General features: G+C 45.7%; 1 protein-coding gene across 1 annotated transcript; it reads right to left on the bottom strand.

Annotated features, from left to right (window-relative positions):
* Positions 1-1,629: 1,629 nt before the first annotated feature.
* Positions 1,630-7,707, bottom strand: LOC118695068 (patched domain-containing protein 3-like). The gene is made up of 4 exons (XM_036396463.1): positions 6,976-7,707; positions 6,570-6,691; positions 5,450-5,595; positions 1,630-3,486 (listed from the first exon to the last, which is right to left on the bottom strand). The coding sequence occupies exons 1-4, from the start codon at positions 7,705-7,707 to the stop codon at positions 1,907-1,909; spliced, it is 2,580 nt and encodes an 859-aa protein (XP_036252356.1). The 3' UTR covers positions 1,630-1,906.
* Between the last annotated feature and the right edge of the window lie 11,410 nt (positions 7,708-19,117).

The following is a 19,117-nucleotide window of genomic DNA, read 5'->3' as shown; positions in this document are numbered from 1 at the left end:
GCCCATAAAAATAAGAAATTAAAACTTGGACATAATTCTGAATTTTCTGTATTCCTGAGGCTGGCATGACAGAATTCTACCAGCAAGCTTAACACAAAATGCAAAGTTCCACTGAAAGTTGTGGCCTTCTTCTCGCTGCTTCTGGTCAGCTGAAATGTCTGAAGATGTTCTAAATCTTAATCCTTTAAACTGGCTGTGAAGATAGAGCAATCAAGCCATTCCTAACTTTCTGCTCTAATTATCTGCTTGGAAACTTTGGCTAGAAGCAAGGAAAGCTATTTTTGCTTCTAAAACATGGCCAAACAACATGATGAGAGGTGAGAGAACACACTTTAAATAGGCTGCTCTCTCTACTTCCCTGAGAAGTAGATTTCCCTTTTTCCAAACCCATCACACATGTTAAGAGGCCTTCCTATGGTGTTGGTCAACATGAGAGCATCATCTGCTCCTTCCACAGCATCATCAGTGCATAAATGGCTGCAACATTTGCCATTATAGCACTAGTATGGACCATGAAGCATTTAATTGGAGAAGTGGGCATTCTAATGCATGAGGTTGTGCGCTGTAGTGCATTTGTTTTTTTTCCTGAATCTAGCTTTGTGTTTAGTGCCCTGTCCTGGAAACTTAATGCTGCTAGCTGTAATTCTGAGATTCAGCATGGAGTTTTGACTCTGAGTTCAGGAGCAGATTTCTCCTAAGATTAATATGAGTTTCAGTCATTCACTACTCTTTCAAAAACTGTTCTGAAGGAAACAGAAGGCTCCTGCCCTGTCTACTGGGTCTCATGAAATGGGCCAGGAATCAGAGGCAGACCCTGTCACACTTGCTCAGTCAGAAGAAATCCTCCACGGAAGCAGATTTGGACTGAATGGTTTAATGAGTTCTACACCAATTTTTCCAGAATTACATCAGTTACCATCATTCACTTTATTTCCAATGGGTCATTCGTGATATTGGCAACAAGATATAAATTGACTTTTCTCTTCCGTCTTGTCCCCTACAGTTAGAAGGCCACTTCTCATCTATTCTTAGCTCTTATTCAGTGAAAGCTCCCCAGGATGAACAGAATGGAATTTATGAGTGAGTTTTAGGACTGATCTGCTTAAACCTGAGTTGCCTTTTCACTTTGTCTCGAATCAGGCTGTGATTCTCTCTAGAGAATCCTTGCCCTGTCATACTCAGGAGGTCCATGCAAGTTCAATAACCTACAGCACATCCTTTGCTAACTGCAGCCAACAGAAGCTACACACAAAGTTCTTAAGGGTACTAGATGTTCAACCTTAGCTAGAAAACAGGACACCAAGAAAAGGCTTTGAATAGAAAATGGTAGTCAGCTTGGGGTAAGTCCTCCCCAAGGTTTTTCGTGCTGCATGAGGAACATAAGAACGTTTTATCTCCTGAAGGCTTATGAGTTACTGTGGCCTGAGACAGTTCTGACCTCTTGTAATTTTGCTGTAAAACATCCAAATTTGAGCCTCTTGGGCAAAAAACTGTCTTCCAGCTCAGTGTTGGGATGAATTACAGCACCAAGGCAAACAGGTGGAAAAAGCAGACCAGTGGAAGTTACTCTTCCCCACTGTGCACAGTCTTGACAAACGTGTAATGTAGTCCATTAAGCTGACACAGTGGTCAGTGTTTATAATAACTTTAATACATTCAGTAGACACAAAAAAATACTTTACAACATTAACATGTTGACACAAAAATTAAAAATGCAAATGCAATCTCTAAGTTTTAATTTATTATTTTTCTTGCCTGGCTTTTCTGAAGCCTTTGCTTCCCTGTTGTGTTTATTTTTTTTGTCTTTCATTTTCTTCATGTCTTACATTCCCTGACAGTCATTACAATTGAATCTACATATAATAAATATAACTTATAACACATTAAACTTAGTCACAAACAAACTTTATAATTTCTCAAGCTCAAGTTTTTTAGATATGGTATTGGGTGATCTCACAAAGTTTCCAAAAAATGTTAAAAACACTGGAATAAAAACAAGACCATGAAGAGCCCCAAACAAAATAACAAGGAACATGATCTTGAAGAACGTCCTAAAGATGTAGGTGCTCGCTGCAGCCAGAACAACTACGCCCAGTATTGTAGAAACCGCACCTTGTAGAACTGGGTAACCCAGCACGGACAGAGCTTCAATTGCCCTTTTATTGGCCGATGACTCTCCACTGGTAACAAAGGCATAGGAAATGTGAGCAGAAAAATCTACTGAAAACCCAATGCAAATGACCAGGTTGATCATGGATATGGAATCGAGGTTGACGTTCCAGAACGTCATGAAACCAGCAACACCAACTATAACAGAGGCTATAGCAAAGGTCACCCACAAGCAGCACAACGGGTTGGGAATGAGCAGGAGGGAGACAACGAGCATGGCCCCGGCAGCAACCACAACGTTCTGAACAGTGTTCTGCACTATTACCAGGTACTGGTCGTAGTAGATGAAGGCTGGGTGATACACCTTCAGTGGAATGCTGCACTGCTTGGCTGCCTCTCTTAACTCATTGAGGAGATTCTTCTCATCCACGGCTGATGTCACATTCACTGTCTGGATGAAGAAGCGTGAAGCCTCTATTTCATCCTGAGTCTTGTTTATGTCCCACTCAAAGCTGTGATGAACTCCAAATAGTACAATTAAGTTATTTAAGAAGTCAGTCTTACTGTTTATATTTATCACACCCCTTTTGTCAAGTTCTGTGTATACTCTCAGCCATGACTCTGAGAGGTTCTTATCTACATAGGAAATGTTCTCTAAATTCTGTGCACAGCTCTCAATGCCAAGACGCACCGACTCGTTCCAATAATCTACACTCTCAGTAATGACAACCATGACCCTGGGCCCATATGTGGAGAAGTATTTGTCATCATCATCATAGTATGGAATAACGTAGGAGGCATCATTTGCCAGATTTCGGAGATCGATGCCTTCCCTGACCTGAGTACACCCATAAATGCTGCCACCCAAATATGCTCCGTAGAGCAACACCATGAGCACCTTGACCCATTTATTTGTAACAAAAGGGCCGTAATACTTTTTAAAGAATAAGCTCATTGGATGCTCACCTTCTGGCTGAGATGGCTGCCCAGAACAGCTGCCGATACAGCAAGCATTGTACAAGCAGGAGTTCTCAGCCTGATCTTTACCTACATCCACACGCATACAAGTCAGCCAGTGTCGGTTCCCTTGCTCCCTTTTGTGATTTAATACCAGAACTGCCCCAAAGAAGGTCATGGTATATACATAGCAGAAGACAAAAGCTGTCCCTGTATAGAGGCAGAAAGACCTCACGGATGGAAAAGCAGTCCAGGTGCCAATGAAGAAGGCCAAAACATCCGTCAGAGTGGTGATGGTCACAGAAAGTGCTGCCTCTGCATAAGTCTCAGCCAGCAGAGATTTAACACTGGATTTCTCGTTTTTCCTTGAACTTTGCTCCCAGGAAGCAATCATGATGAACATGTCATCAACGCCAACCCCTGCAAGAGGAGAGACTGTTAATGCTGCGCTGCAAATGGCAGCTTCCACCAACACCCAACAAAACTACAACATTATTCACATTTCATTCTGCATAAAGTCTGGAGAAGGAAGTTGGGCGACTAACACTGCTCAAGCACTGATGCAAGTTACAAGAGAATCTGGAAAACAGATCCTTTGTGTGTAGCTGAATGTATTACCTTTCAGCACCTCCTGGTGACCTGATGGGCTGTTGATCCCTCAGCGACTCTGCTGAAGGACTGAGCACACCTACTGCATCTCTGACAAGTGTCTTGTAGCTGATGTCCATGATGCAGATGTCAGATTTCAAAGCATCACATATTCTGATCCTCAACTATTCTTACCACTGGAAGCATCCCCCATTATCTCTGGAATCTCTTCTTCAGCACTGCAGCAACTTAGAGCAATAATGTCTTGTTCTGCCTTCAGAAGGCAGGAAGAGCAGTTGCTACCACCTGGGAGAAGAATGATTCCAGTTTTCCAGTGGCTTACTTTTTTTATGCTCTTTGCCCTCCACTTCTCTCCAGTTTATTTTCCAGCACTTATTCACAATTTATTACTCATTTTTGTTCACCTCTATACTGATGTGCTCACAAATATTACCTGACAGGTCCCTGGGATAACCTGCCAGGAAGACTGGATCCTGGGTTTGAGTTTTCGCTAAGATGCCAGAGTAAGTGAGCTGAAGTTCAAAAATGAAGAGCCAATGGGCTTCTCTCACCTCTGCTAACTCTCAAGATTATTATCTCACACCTTTCAATATTTTGCCATGTTGTCAAGGGCTCTTCTATTCACTGAAAATTAATCACACAGTGCAAATAGCAGAGTGAGATTTAGCCAAGCACAGAAGAGATGAAATCATTACCTGCTACCTGAACAGGCAATTGCCAGTAAACATGCAATGATGAATTAAGGAGCACATCAAAAGGTACTACTGGGTGGCAGGGAGCCAGACTGCTTCAGAAAGCAAGCAGCCCTCAAAGCAAATCCTCTGATGTACTGAGAATTTGTTTGCTTTAACGCAAGGAAGACAAAAGTCTGCGTGTTATATCTGAAGATCTGAAGAGACTGACTTAACCCCTTTCCCAGGTATACAAAAGGGGCTTTTTGATAATCAGAGCCACTGCAATTGATGAGCAAGCAAAAGTAGATGAAAAAATACATTAGAATTAAACAGGAAACAAAGAAACAATGCCTGCCCAAAGGAGCATTTGCATTGGACATCTTAGGATGATGCACAGCCTCCGTCAACCTGGGAACCCCATGTGTTTCCCTCAGCATGAGACATAGCCTGAGGAAAAACATCAGATGAATGTATGATACAGGAGACCAGTAAGGATTTTAAAAGCAGTAATTTGTTTGCAGCAACATTATGTGGTTGGAAACATTATCTAATTGCAGCAACACTTTCAGTACTTGGAAAGTTCAGCACTGGCTGTTAAGCAGTCTGTGTAACAAGGATGCAATGATACCAACTTCCTTGGGTTTTTGGGGGGAGCTGCTTGCACAAATGGTGCATTCCTTCAGTTGTGCAGCCAACTGAGACTGGTTCATAGATGTTATACTGCAGAGGATTAATCATCCTGGCTACACTTCCAGGGACACTAGAACAACTCCAGAAGTGCTAACCTTACCACTCTCCCATTTACAGTTTGCCTGCTGTAGCAGTGGATCTAGATCAGGCCTTGTCTTCTGGGGAAAGCTGCCCTTGCACCAGAACCCATCTCCAGTCCCACTGTGGCACACGCAGCTGAGCTGAGGGGCTTGCCCCCCTCTGTAGGTTCTCTAGGGTATCTCCTACACACCTCTGGGTATCTCCTACACTCACTTCAGGAGAAACTGTTGTATTCTCTGACATTCACATCATAAAAGACTGACACCATTAGGTTGCTTTAACTTCACTCTGGTCTTTGTATCTGAATACAACTCACTTTTTCTACTTACCCAGAATGAGGAATGGTGCATTTGCTACAGTGACCACAAATGGCACTCCACAGAAGAGCATCAATCCAAAGCTGCTTAATACAGCTAAGCCAGAAGAAAGCACTCCACAGCTTGCAAGCCAGATATTATTTCTTATACAGCTCAGTCTGAAATTATTTCAAGGAATATCTTAGTTATGTGTCAAATATTTCACCAAGGTGTTTGGCATGAAAAGTACTCACATACCAGTGATACCCTCTCTCAGAATAACTCCTGATGAAAGCTGCGAGGAGAGTTCCCATTTGTCAGCATTATAGAAAATACTTTTTCTATGAGGTGTTATACACATTATTACCACTGCCCAACTATATTCAGAAGAGTAAGGATGTGTACTGATCTTTACATCAATAACACGAGATGGCAAAATAAGGGTACATATGCTCTACTAGTGAGGCATGGCTTCAGGTCACCCAAAAGAATTGTGAATTTCTAGAAGGTCTTTGATTTTACATGAGTTCTTGCTGTAGCATATCAGTGGAAGCACCTTTCAGGCTGTACGTGCCGTGTAGAGAAACTTTCTCAGCAGTCAGGTTGGCTACCAGCCTTTTGCCAAGATGCCTTGGAGGGCTGGCTCAAGCATTCCACAAGAAATGCTCCAATAGGTATGGTGCTTGATGCAAGCACTAAAGCAGTCCACTCACCCTACAAGACTAATTTTTGGAACTACAGGACACAGACACTGCTCTACAGCTGTTGAGTGTACAAGAGTTCACTTTCCATCAGCACAAAGAAAGGGCAGGTTAAGTTCTCTGTGGAGAGCAGGTAAGGCTCTGACTCTACTAGCTAGCAAAACAACTAAGGCTGTACCCAGACTTGCAGGAATCTATGAAGCTACTGCTCGTCCACCTGAACCTTAACTAAGTACTGAACACTTGTTCAAGTTTTCATCTACCATCTAAGCAGCTGGGAGATACACACATGTAGACAATAAAAGGCAAAGAAATACATTTTGCCTATAAAATGTCACAGAAATTCTGAAGCTTCAAGAATGCCTTCACTTGACAAGAGCAGAAACCAACTGAGGGAGGTAAAGAACAGCAGAGATCACTGTTCACTGAGCCATAGCTTAGAGATATTTTACCTCAGGCAAGAGATGACTGCAAAACTTATTGTCAAGAAATATGTCACAGAGAAGAGCGGAATCACACTCTTGGCATTTCCTTCAAACTCCTGTTGTCTTGACAGTGAGGTAAAGTAAGTCACCTGCCGTTAAAACAAGAAACATTGAAGCACTTTTCCTCTTCTGGGGCTTTCTGCACAAGCACAAGCAAGGCACACACCAGCTTGGCAGAGGAGCATTGGCCTGGCGCTCACAGCCCACCTGCCTTCTCCCTTTCCTTCCCTTTCCCTTTCCCTTTCCCTTTCCCTTTCCCTTTCCCTTTCCCTTTCCCTTTCCCTTTCCCTCTCCCTTTCCATTCCGCGCCGGGGCTGCCCGGACGTTTCGGGCTCGGCGGCTCCGCACGGCCGTAGCCTGGCCCCTGCGTTACCTGAATGGAGCCGAGGCGCAACTCCGCCACTTTGGACGAGATGTTCTGCACGAAGCTCTCCAGCCACTGCCGGCTGTCCTGCGCCTCGGGGCCGTCCTCCCGCAGGTAATACAGCAGCTTCAGGGCCCGCGCCCTGAGCACCCGCCCGCCGTCCGTGTCCACGCCGCCCAGCGCGGTCCCCAGGAAGACGCTGTCGTTGACGGGGAAGCGGAGGCTCCCCGGCTCGGGCGGACCCGCATCGCCCCGCCGCGACAGCAGCTCGTTGGGGCTGGCACAGCGGCCGGCGGTGCGGGCGCAGAGCCGCTCGTACCCGGCGTCGTGCACGGTCGCGTTCAGCCGCAGCACCTCTGCCCACGGCGCCGCGTCCAGGACCGAGGTCCCGTTCGTCGCCACGGCGATGAGGGCGGCGTAGGCGCCCTCGGTGGGCAGCCGCGCGGCGGAGAAGCGCTCCGAGTCGTTGGTGGGGAAGTGCCGCCGCACGAAGTCGCGCTCGGTCTTGGCGGGGCCCCACGTGGGCGTGAACTGCCCCTCGATGTCGTTCGCCTGCCGCTGCGGTAGGAAGACGAAGCCGGCGCCCAGCCCGCCCGACAGCAGCAGCGGCACCAGCACGAAGGGCCAGGGGCAGGCGGCCACGCCGCCCGCCAGCCCTTCGAAGAGCCGGCGCAGCGGCCGCTCCACGCAGTTGGTGTTGCGGCAGGAGCAGCGCTCCGCGGGGTCCCGCGGCCCCGCCATGGCCAGGCGGGCACGGGCTGCCGGCCGCAGCTCCTCGCCGCGGGCGCGTCCCACTCCGGGGCCCGACGGTGCGGTCTGTGCAGGCGGCGGAGCAGCGGAGAGAGAGGGGAGAGAAAGAGGGAGAGGAGCTCAGAGCCGCCCTCTGCCCGGCAGAACCTCGGACCGCATTTTTCAGCGGGCGGAACCGCCCCTGCCGTGACTCAGCGGGGTTTCCGCCGCCTCCCTGGGACTGACAGTGGGAGTCGGGCGGGCAGACCAGGCTCTCCCGCCGCCCCGCCCCGGGTCGTGTCACCCCTGCCCTCCGTGTCCTCCCTGCCCTCCGTGTCCCCCCTGGCGCTGGCTCCGCGGGTTCCAGCCCGTTTGCAGCGCCCGCTGTGCTGAACCGCTGCCCGGATCCCGCCTTTGGGACCGCTTCCCGGCACGGATCCCGCCGCTTCCCGGCACGGCCCCGCGCCTTCCCTTCAGCCTCCAGACGTCATCGGCTTTTTTAGTGTTTTCCCCGAAGCTGCTGCAGTCGCTACTTCACTGCTATGCATTATTCTTCCATGTGAGAGCAAAACACGGACAATGGTGATGTGTAGCTCTCAGTGTACTGGTTTAGAAAACAGCAAAGTGACAGCAGAAGAAATAAAAGACTTTGAAACAAGGGTTAGCTATTCCAGTTGGCAAGTCACAAGAATATCACTAGTGTGATATGCCACAGCTTTATGCAGTAGCAATAATAGGAAGAATCTTTCCAAGTCCAAAAACTGTCTTGCAGCCTGGTGTTCTTGACACTGGTGACAGTGATTTGAGTGGTCTCAGGCTGAGAACCTTAAGCTAAGATATGACATTACTAGAGAGGTGTCCAGACAATATGTCACAGGCAGGCACTTCTCCTTGCCCTTGAGAGAAGCAACTCTCTTCTCTCCTGCCAGTACTTGCAGAAAAGTTGTAGGTATTTCTTCTCTCCCATCTAGGGAAGACAGGCTTGGCACCTGTGAGTATAAAAGAGCCAGCCAGGCTCTGAGCAAGGTTATATATCTGCTGCACTCAGCACTTAGGGCAGGTTGGATCCTGGTGATTCCTTTTTCCCTGCACAGGTTTTCTGAGACAGGTATTTCTCAGACAGACACTTAGAAGCTATTTTCTTTAGCTCCTAACTTGTTGAAACCTAGGAACTGGCCTGGTGGCAGTAGCTACCCAGTCAGGGTACCCACTGGGCACAGACCAGTGCCTTTAGGTAAACTGAGGCTTGGGAATCTGCCTTACAGCATGGAAAGATGACTCCACCAACTCTCAGTTCAGAGTGGTGTTCAAGCAGGTAGTGCGTGCCAGTCTTCTCCCAGAATCTGAATGCTTGTCCTTGTTCCCTGGCCTATTCATGCACTTTATATTAAGTTCTAATAAGATAAAATATACTTCTTGGAGCAGGGCCAGGAACTGGTCATAGGACTTCCAGCAAGTCAAGGTTTCTGGTATTTTTTGGATGAAGGCACAATCTCTCTTTGTTGTTATGTTGCATTAGCTGGAAGTTTCAAAATGACATTCCAGTGAATTACTGTTTGGCCTGCCTTCCTTCCTTCCTTCCTTCCTTCCTTCCTTCCTTCCTTCCTTCCTTCCTTCCTTCCTTCCTTCCTTCCTTCCTTCCTTGTGCTTGTGTAGTAGCTCAAGGACCAACACTCTAATTTCCCTGCCAAGTGTATAATAAAACTTTGTGATTTTTTGTGGACCTTCTAATTTTTGTAGTTTCTTTCAACCATGAGCATTTACAAATCTTGGCTGCTCCCTTCACCTTAAGGGTGTGCCATCCCTTTTTTGGCGTCATGTGCAGGATGCCATACCCATGAATTCCAGACAGGACTTGATGGGAAGAATATAAGGTATGTCCAACTCCCCCAGGTGCAGTATGTGCAAATTCAGATAGCTCTGAGGCAGGGCTTAAATGGATAAATGTGGTAAAAGGTATGAAACGGGAAAAGTAAAGCAGTTTTATCTGCTATTTTTTGCTCAAAAGGAGAGGTATGCCAACAAACAGGCAGGGGAGAAATGATTGGATCTCAGCAGGGTTTGGTGAAAGGACTGCAGGATCAGTTAAATGAGAGAGGAAATAGGCTTCGGTAGCAAGTGTTGCTTGCTGTGAGTGCGATAGTGAAAGGGAGAGTAGGCAGCAGGCTGCTCGCCGCTGAGCGCCGGCAGGAAAAGGAAGAGGGGCTGCCGGCGGACGCGTTGCTTGGAGCGCTCCAAGAGGCTGCAGGCACAGGGGCTGCTCGCACCTCAGCAGGGTCGGGAAAGGACGGTGAGCACAGGCGGAGGCAATGCTTGCGGAGCGCGATGGGGAAACGAAAGAGGAGGAGGTATTGAGAAGCGGATGTCAGCTTCTCACTCTGCAATTAAAATTCATATGGAAAACATTCTGGGTTTTGATATTCCATGCCTTTAACCGCTGCTGTGCTAAATTTCGCAAACCTGGTAAGGCAAATTCAGAGAGGATCGCACTCTACGGAGGGCAACTCTAATCGCAGGAGCCGTCCACAAAAAAGGTGGAGGAAACAGCAACAGTAGTATGGCAAGCACTTAATGAATTGAAAGTTGAGATTCTACCTGAGGAATGTCAAGGCTAAACTGTCCCTGACAGACCAAAGTGATCTTTACTATTTAACTCAGCTGCATTTAAAGAGACAGAACAGAGATATCCTGAGTGGGAAAAAGGACTTTTGTCACTAGCCCAAGCTGTTCAACAACTTGAGCCACTGTCTGGACTAACCCCTCCAGGACTCCAGTATTGTTTTCTCTTCCCAGGAATGGTACTGATAATGATGCCATGCATCTGCGCTGAAGATCAAGCTAATCATCAAAGGACTGGTTATCCTTGCAATGATTGGTTATCCAATCATTGCCAGCACAAACTAAATTTGGTTCACACATAAACAAACTCAACCCACAAGGTGGAGGCCCTCTGTGAGGAGCCAATTCAGTTTTGCTATGTCCCACCAATGGTTGTCAGGGGCACATGGGGGAGGGATGCATATGTGCCATGTCCAGGAGTCATCTAGGAGAAGATAGAACAAAGCCTTGTCTCTGGGGAGACTTTGCCTGACAACCATGTCATGTCTCACCTGGGACAGGCAGTCAGCAGGGGAACACTGAAGACGCTGTACCCCAGAGACACTCTCCAGTCAGATGGCAAAAGCTCTCTGCCAACGGACTGCAGTGGGACATTGGTCTGGGCCAGGGGTCTCTTGTAACCACGCAGTTTTGGGGAGGAGTCAGGGCCATAAAAATAACTGCATCACAAGCTTTGGGGGCTTTTTGGGAGCTGTTGTGTCCTTTGGCTTACTCTTTACGGGCTTTTTAAACTTGCTTTTGGAGTCCTGCCTTTTGGCTCTTCTGCCCTCGCTGGCTCTTGCTCTCCCTCCTGTCTGTCCTGCCTCCCTGTGTCCCTCGCCGACGCTCTGCCTGCTTCGTCTCTGCCTGAGCCCCCTGCGTCCAGCCTTGCCTGCCTCCGAGCCTGCCGACCACCGTGATCCTCGTCGCGATCCTGTCCAGGCTTCTGGACCTCCTGCCTGAGCGCCCTGCACCTTGTGTCCGGCTGCCCATCGCCGCGGGGGCTATGCACAGCCCCACCTCGTGGATGTCGACGGTGCTCCCCGACCTCTGGTGGTAATGCCCTCTTTTTCTCTCTGTCTCCTTTCTCTCCTCTTTCTCCCTCTCCCTCCCATTTTTCTTTCTCCTGCTCTGTCTTCTCTAGCCCTCTTTAGGAGGGTAACTCATTTTTATTTTTCTCTTTCATTACCAACAAACGGTTCTCAGATACAATGTTTGCCTCATTTGGCTTAATTTTGTTCCTGACCATCTATTTTTAAAAGAACTCTTGCAGTTTCCCACATTGGAACGCAGCACTTCTTTATTTGTGCTAATCTATATGGCGACTCTGGTATAACCTGCATCACACATGCTTCTCAGTTGTGAGTGCAATTTACTGCGGCAGAAATTATAAAGGAGATGAAAGCAATTTGGCCACTGAAATTCAAAAGGTAACTTGACGTAATGCAAGTGAATTTAAAAGGGAATTGCACTCTTGGTGTTACCTAGTTAATTTCGTTTATAACCCAACCAGCAGTAAAGGCACAGTTTTTGTTTTAACAATGCACAATGCTGTGGTATATGCTATATACCCAATCATTGTGTCAGAATTAAATCACAACAGAGCTGCAGCCTACCCCTTAGAGAACAGAGTATGGGAGGGAATACTCTGAGGGAATGGATGTGCCTGTTTGAGAACCTTTCAAGTGACTTTGTACTTGTAAACAACCTTACAATAGATTTACGTAATCACCGTTATATTTGTTTGTGTAACTTTGTTGAAATTATAAGATGTGATTTTAGTGTTCAGCTCCTATTGTATCTTATCTATTGTTATGATTTAATTATACACTTATCATTATGATTTAATTATATTTAAGATCTAGAGCCTACCCTATCATCACCTTGATGAGATAGCTCCTATTGAAGCAAGTACAGAGAAAAGACAAAAGACTTCAATTACTGTTCATCATCATGTGGAAAAAATCCACTGAATGATGGTGCAAGTGAAGAAAGATGGGGGCCTCCATTGCTGGGAAATTTCATTTGGATGGTCAAACAAGCTGATAGATACTTGACATGCCTAAGAAGAGAGCTGACAGGGATAGCTGGTGCCCCACATTTAAGCGGGTTGTATTTTCCTCTTTTCAAGATCTGTGGGGACCCAGCCCTATAATCAATTAATTTCTAATATTCCTAGTGGCCTTATCTCTAGGTGTTGTTAGACTATGCCTGACACTGCCCACCTGAAGTCCACGTAAACCAGTCAAGAGCAGCTATAACAAAAAGCCTGAAAAGCAAAATAACAAGCAGATTGTTCACCATTCAGGTGACTGAGTTGTGTCTCTGTTGCACAGCACGCAAAGTCAGATCATTTCTCAGGAGGGCAGGAGACCCAGGCTCAACCCCACTCCAAAACTGCAGTACCAAAACCTTCTCTCTTCCACAGCAGGTTCCACTGTCTGTCTCTGGGGCATTTTTACCCTGCCAGAAGCATGAAGAAAAATTCAGCCCAGGCGTCTTTCAGGAGCAGCCCAGGCAGGCTTGCATATGCAGACGTGACTTTGGTTGTGGCCTAAGTGTCACAATGGCTCCAGGGCTGAGCCAGCTCCTAGCTGAGACACCAGGTTAGGGGAGCAAATGCAGTTTCTTGCATGTGTGACCTTCTGCACAGTGTTTGAAATTAAAAATCAACATATGCCTCGTTGGTGAAGCTCCCTGCTTCACAGTCTTTTTTTTTTTGTTTGAAAACTCTTCTTCAGTTTGCCCCTTCAGCCTCCATTTCCCTCTGCTTGGAGCAGGGCTCGTCTCCTGCTCTGCCCATGGCTGCCTGTTGTCTCTGCTCACAAACTTTGTGGTAATATTTATTTATTTTGAAAGGTAAAGCTGTCCCCAGTAACGCAAGCAAACATTTTCTGCTTGGTCTCTGTATTTTTGTGTCTTTCAAACATTTACTGAGCCTAGAAGTGATTCCAGCAGTTTTGTAGAATTGTGGAATAACTTGGGTTGGAAGGATCCTTTGGCACTTGTCTCACAGGCTGCTGTGGGTGCTAGGCCAGATCACTCAGGGCTTTGCCCAGATGAGTTGGAGTTACCTCCAAGGGTGCATAATCAGAGCCTCTGGGCAACCTGCCTCAGAATTTGACTACTTCATCATGACTTTTCCCTCATAAATGTCAAAGTTTTGGTAGAGGGCCTGCAGGGGTGGCCTCTGTGAGGAGAGACCAGGCCTGCCCTCAGCTGGTCACAGTTAATGCCAGCAGGATCCAACCTGAGCATGGCTGGGCCCATCCTCAGGGGAGTCTGTGGCACCTCTGGAAAAGTGTCTTAAAATGACAGTGGCAAACACCAAGAAGAAGGAGAAACAAGGCCAGGGTGGGAGGAAAAGGAGGAAAGAAATCCGCAATGGAGCAGGGGGAGGGAAGAGAGAAGAGAATACCTGAGCAGGGCTTGTATCCAAGGTTTTGCCCTAGCAGGAGCTGAAAGGTGCAGCCTGGAGAAGCTGCTGCCCGTGAAGGAACAAGCCCTGAGTGCACTGGTCCCAGTCTCCTGTGCTGGACACTGCCTCAGCAAAGGAGCTGAGCATGGCCTGGGGTGAGGGAACTGGGAAGGAAAAGGTCTGAGGGGGGAGAAAGAAGTATGAAGAAAAGCAGGATTTTTCCTCAGGGTTGTTTGGTTTTTTTTCAGTCTCCCTTGATACCAGAATCTATAATTAATAGATTGTTAATTGGCAAATAAATTAGATTCATGGAAATTCCCTGGAGGAGGAAACAGTTTTTGCCCATAACAATATCTAACTGAAATTTCTCTGATACAATTTGTGACAGTTGGTCCTTGTTCTTTCCAAGATACCTCTGAGAGCAGCCTGGCTGTGTCTTTCCTGTACCTTCCCATCACATGTCTGAAGATAGCAAGAGGATGCTCCCTACCCAGGGTCATCTCCAGATGAGATCTAGGTCTAGGTCCTGTGCCCTGGTACATGGGGTGCTCCAGGGCCCAACCATCGTGGTGCCCCTTCACTGGTCTCACTCCAGTGAGCTGATATCTCTCTTGTGCTGGGGAGCCCTGCCCTGAGCACTGCAGTGATGATGAGGTCTCTTGCTGAAAGGAGGAAGATAATTATTTTCTTTAAAGTGCTGGCTACTCTCTCACTAATGCAGCCCCCAATGTGGTTGGCTGTCACCTCCACAAGGCTGTGTTGTTGACTCATGTTCATGCATTGCTAACTCATGCTTAGTTGGCTGGGTGGTAAATGTAGTCTTAAAATAAATCTGTGACGTGTAAATTATTATGAAATAAGGAGGAAGAGATGTCAACAAACTTACCACTTTTTACTTTCTCAGCTCTCTGAGTATTTATTTCCAAGCATACATTAATGAAAATCCCTATCTACTCTGTGTTTCATAGGTAGAAAATATCTTTGTGATTTCTGTCCTTTCAATAAATCCCTTTAGCCTAAAGTAATTTCCTTATATAGCTACAAAGATCATTTGCAACCGTGTTATTTGGAATAAAATGCCATGAGGTAGCATTTCATATAAGTTTTCCCAATTTCTTGAAAACCTTTTCAGGAATTCTAGCTTGTATGTTCTATTGTTTGGAATGCTTAGTTTACACAGGAGAAATGACAATTTTTCCGTGTTTTATTTCAAGTTATGTTAATACTGTTCTTCAGCTGCTTTTCATTTCTCAGCTGTCTACTTTCATGAAAAAATAGGAAATCAAAATATCATAATTAATTGTAAAGCAAAATAAATTTCCCCGAATCATTCCAGTTGGAGAGCTGTTTAGAGATCTAGTCCACCCTGCCCTTCTGAAGGGTCAACTAGAGCAGATTGCTCAGGACATTGTCCAGTTCAGTTTTGAACATCTTCAGTGGTGGATCCTCCACAACTTCTCTGGGTAACCTGTTCCAGTACCTGAGAATCCTCACTGTAAAAAGTTCTTGGTTTGATTCTTACTATAGAGGTAGTCAAGAAAAGTTGTAAAATCAGCTGTGAACACCAGCACAGTTCTCAAGAAGCTAAGGACTGAATTTGTCGTCTTTGTCTATTTTCACAAAGTCTTTGAGCTCAGTTGTAGACTGTGGTGAAGTGCAACACAACCAAGTCTCAGAAAGCACAGTGCATTTTAATTTCAAAATGGAGAGCTGTATTCTTTCATCAGGAATGGATGTTTGTAGTTCCAAGTTCTCAGTCAGAGTATAGATGCCTTATTTCTGACCCTCTCTTTGGAATGCCAGGACCGAGGGGCATTTCCAAATGCATCCAGTCTGCCCTTGGAAAGTGCTTTGCAAATTGTGTGAGACACACTGGACATTGGAGTAAAACAAAGTGACATCAATAAGTCTTCTATCCCACTTCTTCCACCATGATGCAGCATAATTATGCCAGTGCTATTTCTAAAGCACATTTGATGGACTTGATCTTTACAGTGCCCTCCACAGCACCTGACAGAGAAATTCTATCTTCTGCTATGCTATCATATTCTTTCCATGCATGTGGGAAATGCAGTGCCTCAAAGCCCTGTGTCCAAAGGGAGCCATTTCATTGTCAAACTGGGGGCTGCCAGTGGCAGATGTGTGCCCTCTGTGCCTTCTCCAGCCAGCGTGCCAGAAAGGATCACATTTTCCTTGGCCTTCAGGAAAATGCCCACAAAGGAATGATGGGGGTGGCTGGGTGATGGGGCAGCAGAATGGGAGGTGAATTCCTGGTTTCCTCTAGGGTGGCTCTGGAATATAAGATTGCAAAGAAACCCCAGAAGTTCTTCTGGGACCAGGACCCAGAACTAACAGATGTTTATTCGTGTTGAGGAGCTGCTTTTCCTTTGCTTTGGGAGCACACAGTGACGCTGTGAAGTTGCTGTGTGCTGGGTGCTGGCAGGATGAGTGGCTCCTCTGCTGCATGATGAAACTGCATTAATTTGATTTTTCATTTTTGTTTTTGGGAAGAGTGAAGGTGCCTAAGTGTTTTAACTCTCTGGGTGATACTGTGGATGGAAACTGTCAATTTCAATTGAACATTATCATGATGAACAGAATTTCAGCTTATCAGTGTAGGATACCAGAAAGGCAAGGTATGATGCCATATTTTATTACTTTAATTCTGAGGAATATTTCTTTCCAAGCTGACAAAAAAAAAATCCTGTTTCCACAAGTGATTTTGTAATCATGAGGTTTCCCAAGAAGACTGCACAAAACTCTGGAAGGTGATGATATAATTAATGTGAACATCATTCTACCAAAGAACCTAATCAACTTTTGTACTTGTACATGCTTATAAAGGGTCTATAACATTTCACTTTCTTTAATGTACATGAATGATTTCCCAACTTACTTCCATGAGAACTGCAAATTTTTTGCCTCTTTGACCAGTTGTTATTATTTTGATGTGTTATCTTTGTAGTCTGCTTTTTTTTTTGCATATATGTTTATATGTTTCCTCATAAAATGGTCAGTCATTAAGGAATTGTAAGTGCACATTATTATGGAGAAAAACAGTAAACTACAGTGCCTCTCTTTTACTCCTGCTTTGATCAGGCAATGTCCATTTGAATTTTTTTGGTGGTAGCTTTTATTTTGAACACTACCTTATAATTTTGTCTATTTATATATCAGAGAATACTGACATTGAACATGAACTGAACTCTGATTTATTAGAGTGCAGAAACACAACAAAGATATTGCAGGGGCTAATGTGAGCATTTATTCTGTTATTTGTGGAGGGGATGATCTTTCAAATCCCTCCCCATTTAATTAACTGGAAGCAAGTTTCATGCTTCCCTGACAAGGACATTTTTTTTCCAAACACACAACTAATATAACCACTGCCCTTCTGCTCCACAGTGTTTCTGTTCAAACAGGATATTAGAGAAGGTGTCTCCTTGTCAGGTTAATCCAGTCTCTTCTGTCTTTTATATATTTATTACGGGTGTGCATGTCAGGGTAATATCTTCTTCTGTTGCTGGTGCAAACATGGAAGTCTGCTTGTCTGGCTCTATCCGTGCCTGTATTTTTTTTTATCAACATGTGGTTTTAAACTTCATTTTGTGAGTCAGAATATTTGCAGGGATGTCAGGACCTGCTTTACATACAATATAGCAGAACCCTCTAGAGAATTTCAGCTTCTTGAATTCCTGTTAGCTTGGGAGTGTATTTCTTAGGCTATTGACATGTCACATGGAGAATTCATATCCTTAGGAAAAAAAAAACCTTTTTGATCCCTGAGTATTGACAGCCACATTAAATATTACTTTTCATAAATGAATAAGAGTGCATCCTGATCCCACCTGGGTGTTCCCCTGGTACCTTCATCTTTCTTCACTCCTTTCTTTTTCCTCACTGGTCAGCTATTGGAATATGGTCCAGGGAAATCACTCCTGTTCAGTTAGCAATGCTCTCAGATTACTAATTGTAAAACACAAATGTAACATTAGCTGCCTTCCTTTCCCTTTTCTTGGACAGGAATTATTCTCTAACTGAAAGAGTCTTTTTCCTTCCTTTCCCAGCCATTCCTCATGTTCATTATATCCACTTGGGGTGGGAGTGCAGTGACCACTTGCACTGGTCCAACAGCCAGCTCTCTTCAGTGCTCCATTGCCTTAATTGACCAGATGTCGTGGTTTAACTCCAGCCAGCAACCAAGCACTAGCAGTTGTTTGCTTCCTCTGAACTTCAGCTCAGGTTCAGAGCAATGTTCCAGTCTGTCCAGTGCAGCAGCACAAAACCAGCAGGAGCACCCTGGCCACCTGCCAGCCCAAGCTGGAAAACATCACCATGGCTGTTATCAAGATGTTCCCAGGCACAATTCAATAAGGTGAGAAGTAGCAGAGCACTACAGCAAGCAACAAAAGCAAAAAATGGTCCCTAAGTAGCACTAGGCTCTAACATTCAGTCAGGAAAGCAAGTCCCATGGCAAGAATCGGTGCCCATTCATTACCAGCTAAACAGCACTAACAGATATAAATTCAGTCTAGCACATCCCAATGAGATCTGTCATTATCTCAAACTCTTCAAGCACCGTGTTGGGCACCAAACAAGGATGATGGCGGTTTAACTTCACTCAGCAGCCAAGCCCCAGGCAGATGCTCACTCACTCCCTCCCTCCCTCACCTGCAGGATTAGGAAAGAGAATTAGAAGGATAAAATATAGAAAACTCATGGGCTGAGAAAAAGACAGTTTAATAGGGAAAGCAAAAGCTCTGCAAACAAGCAGAGCAAACGAGGGAATTAATTCACTGCTTCCCATTGGCAGGTAGGTGTGTTCAGCCATCTCCAGGAGAGCAGGGCTCCATCATGTGCAATGTGCAGTTACTTGGGAAGACAAAGGCCATCACTTCAAACATGTTGTGTCTCTCCCATCCTTTCCTCCTTTTTCTCCCCAGCTTGATATACTGAGCATGATGTCCTGTGGTGTGGAAACTGCCTTTGGTCAGTTTGGGTCATCTGTCCCAGCTGTGTCTTCTCCCAACTTCCCATGCACCCCCAGTTTCCTTGCCAGAGTGGTGGTACAAAAAGTGGAAAAGGCCTTGGCTCTGTGTAAGCCCTATTCAGCAATAACAAAAACATCTTTGTATTATCAACTCTGTTCAGTACAGATCCAAAACACAACCCCATGTCAGCCACTGTGAAGATGGTTAACCATCCTAGCCCATATCAGCACACCAGATCACTATAAACTGTTAAAGGCTTTTACTCAGACACTCATCTCCCATGTAAGTAGATCCTTAAACAGAGTGGGTGGGAAGTTCTAGGTAAAGAGGCTTCAATTTATGTATGCCAGATTAATATGCAGATCTGCAGTTCACATGCCTGTCTGCCATTTCCATGAGGTCTGTTCAGAAGAAT

Source organism: Molothrus ater, chromosome 1 (genome assembly GCF_012460135.2).
Source record: "Molothrus ater isolate BHLD 08-10-18 breed brown headed cowbird chromosome 1, BPBGC_Mater_1.1, whole genome shotgun sequence".
NCBI classification, from domain to species: Eukaryota; Metazoa; Chordata; class Aves; order Passeriformes; family Icteridae; genus Molothrus; species Molothrus ater.
The sequence above is the reverse complement of the archived record's forward strand: the minus strand, read 5'-3'. Positions and strand labels throughout refer to the sequence as shown.

Coding starts and splice junctions, on each gene's coding strand:
- LOC118695068 (XM_036396463.1), bottom strand. CDS start 7,707: ATGGCGGGGCCGCGGGACCCCGCGGAGCGCTGCTCCTGCCGCAACACC. Junction 6,692..6,975: donor TGCGCCTCGGCTCCATTCAG/GTAACGCAGGGG, acceptor TTTTAACGGCAG/GTGACTTACTTTACCTCACT. Junction 5,596..6,569: donor GCAGTCATCTCTTGCCTGAG/GTAAAATATCTC, acceptor AAATAATTTCAG/ACTGAGCTGTATAAGAAATA.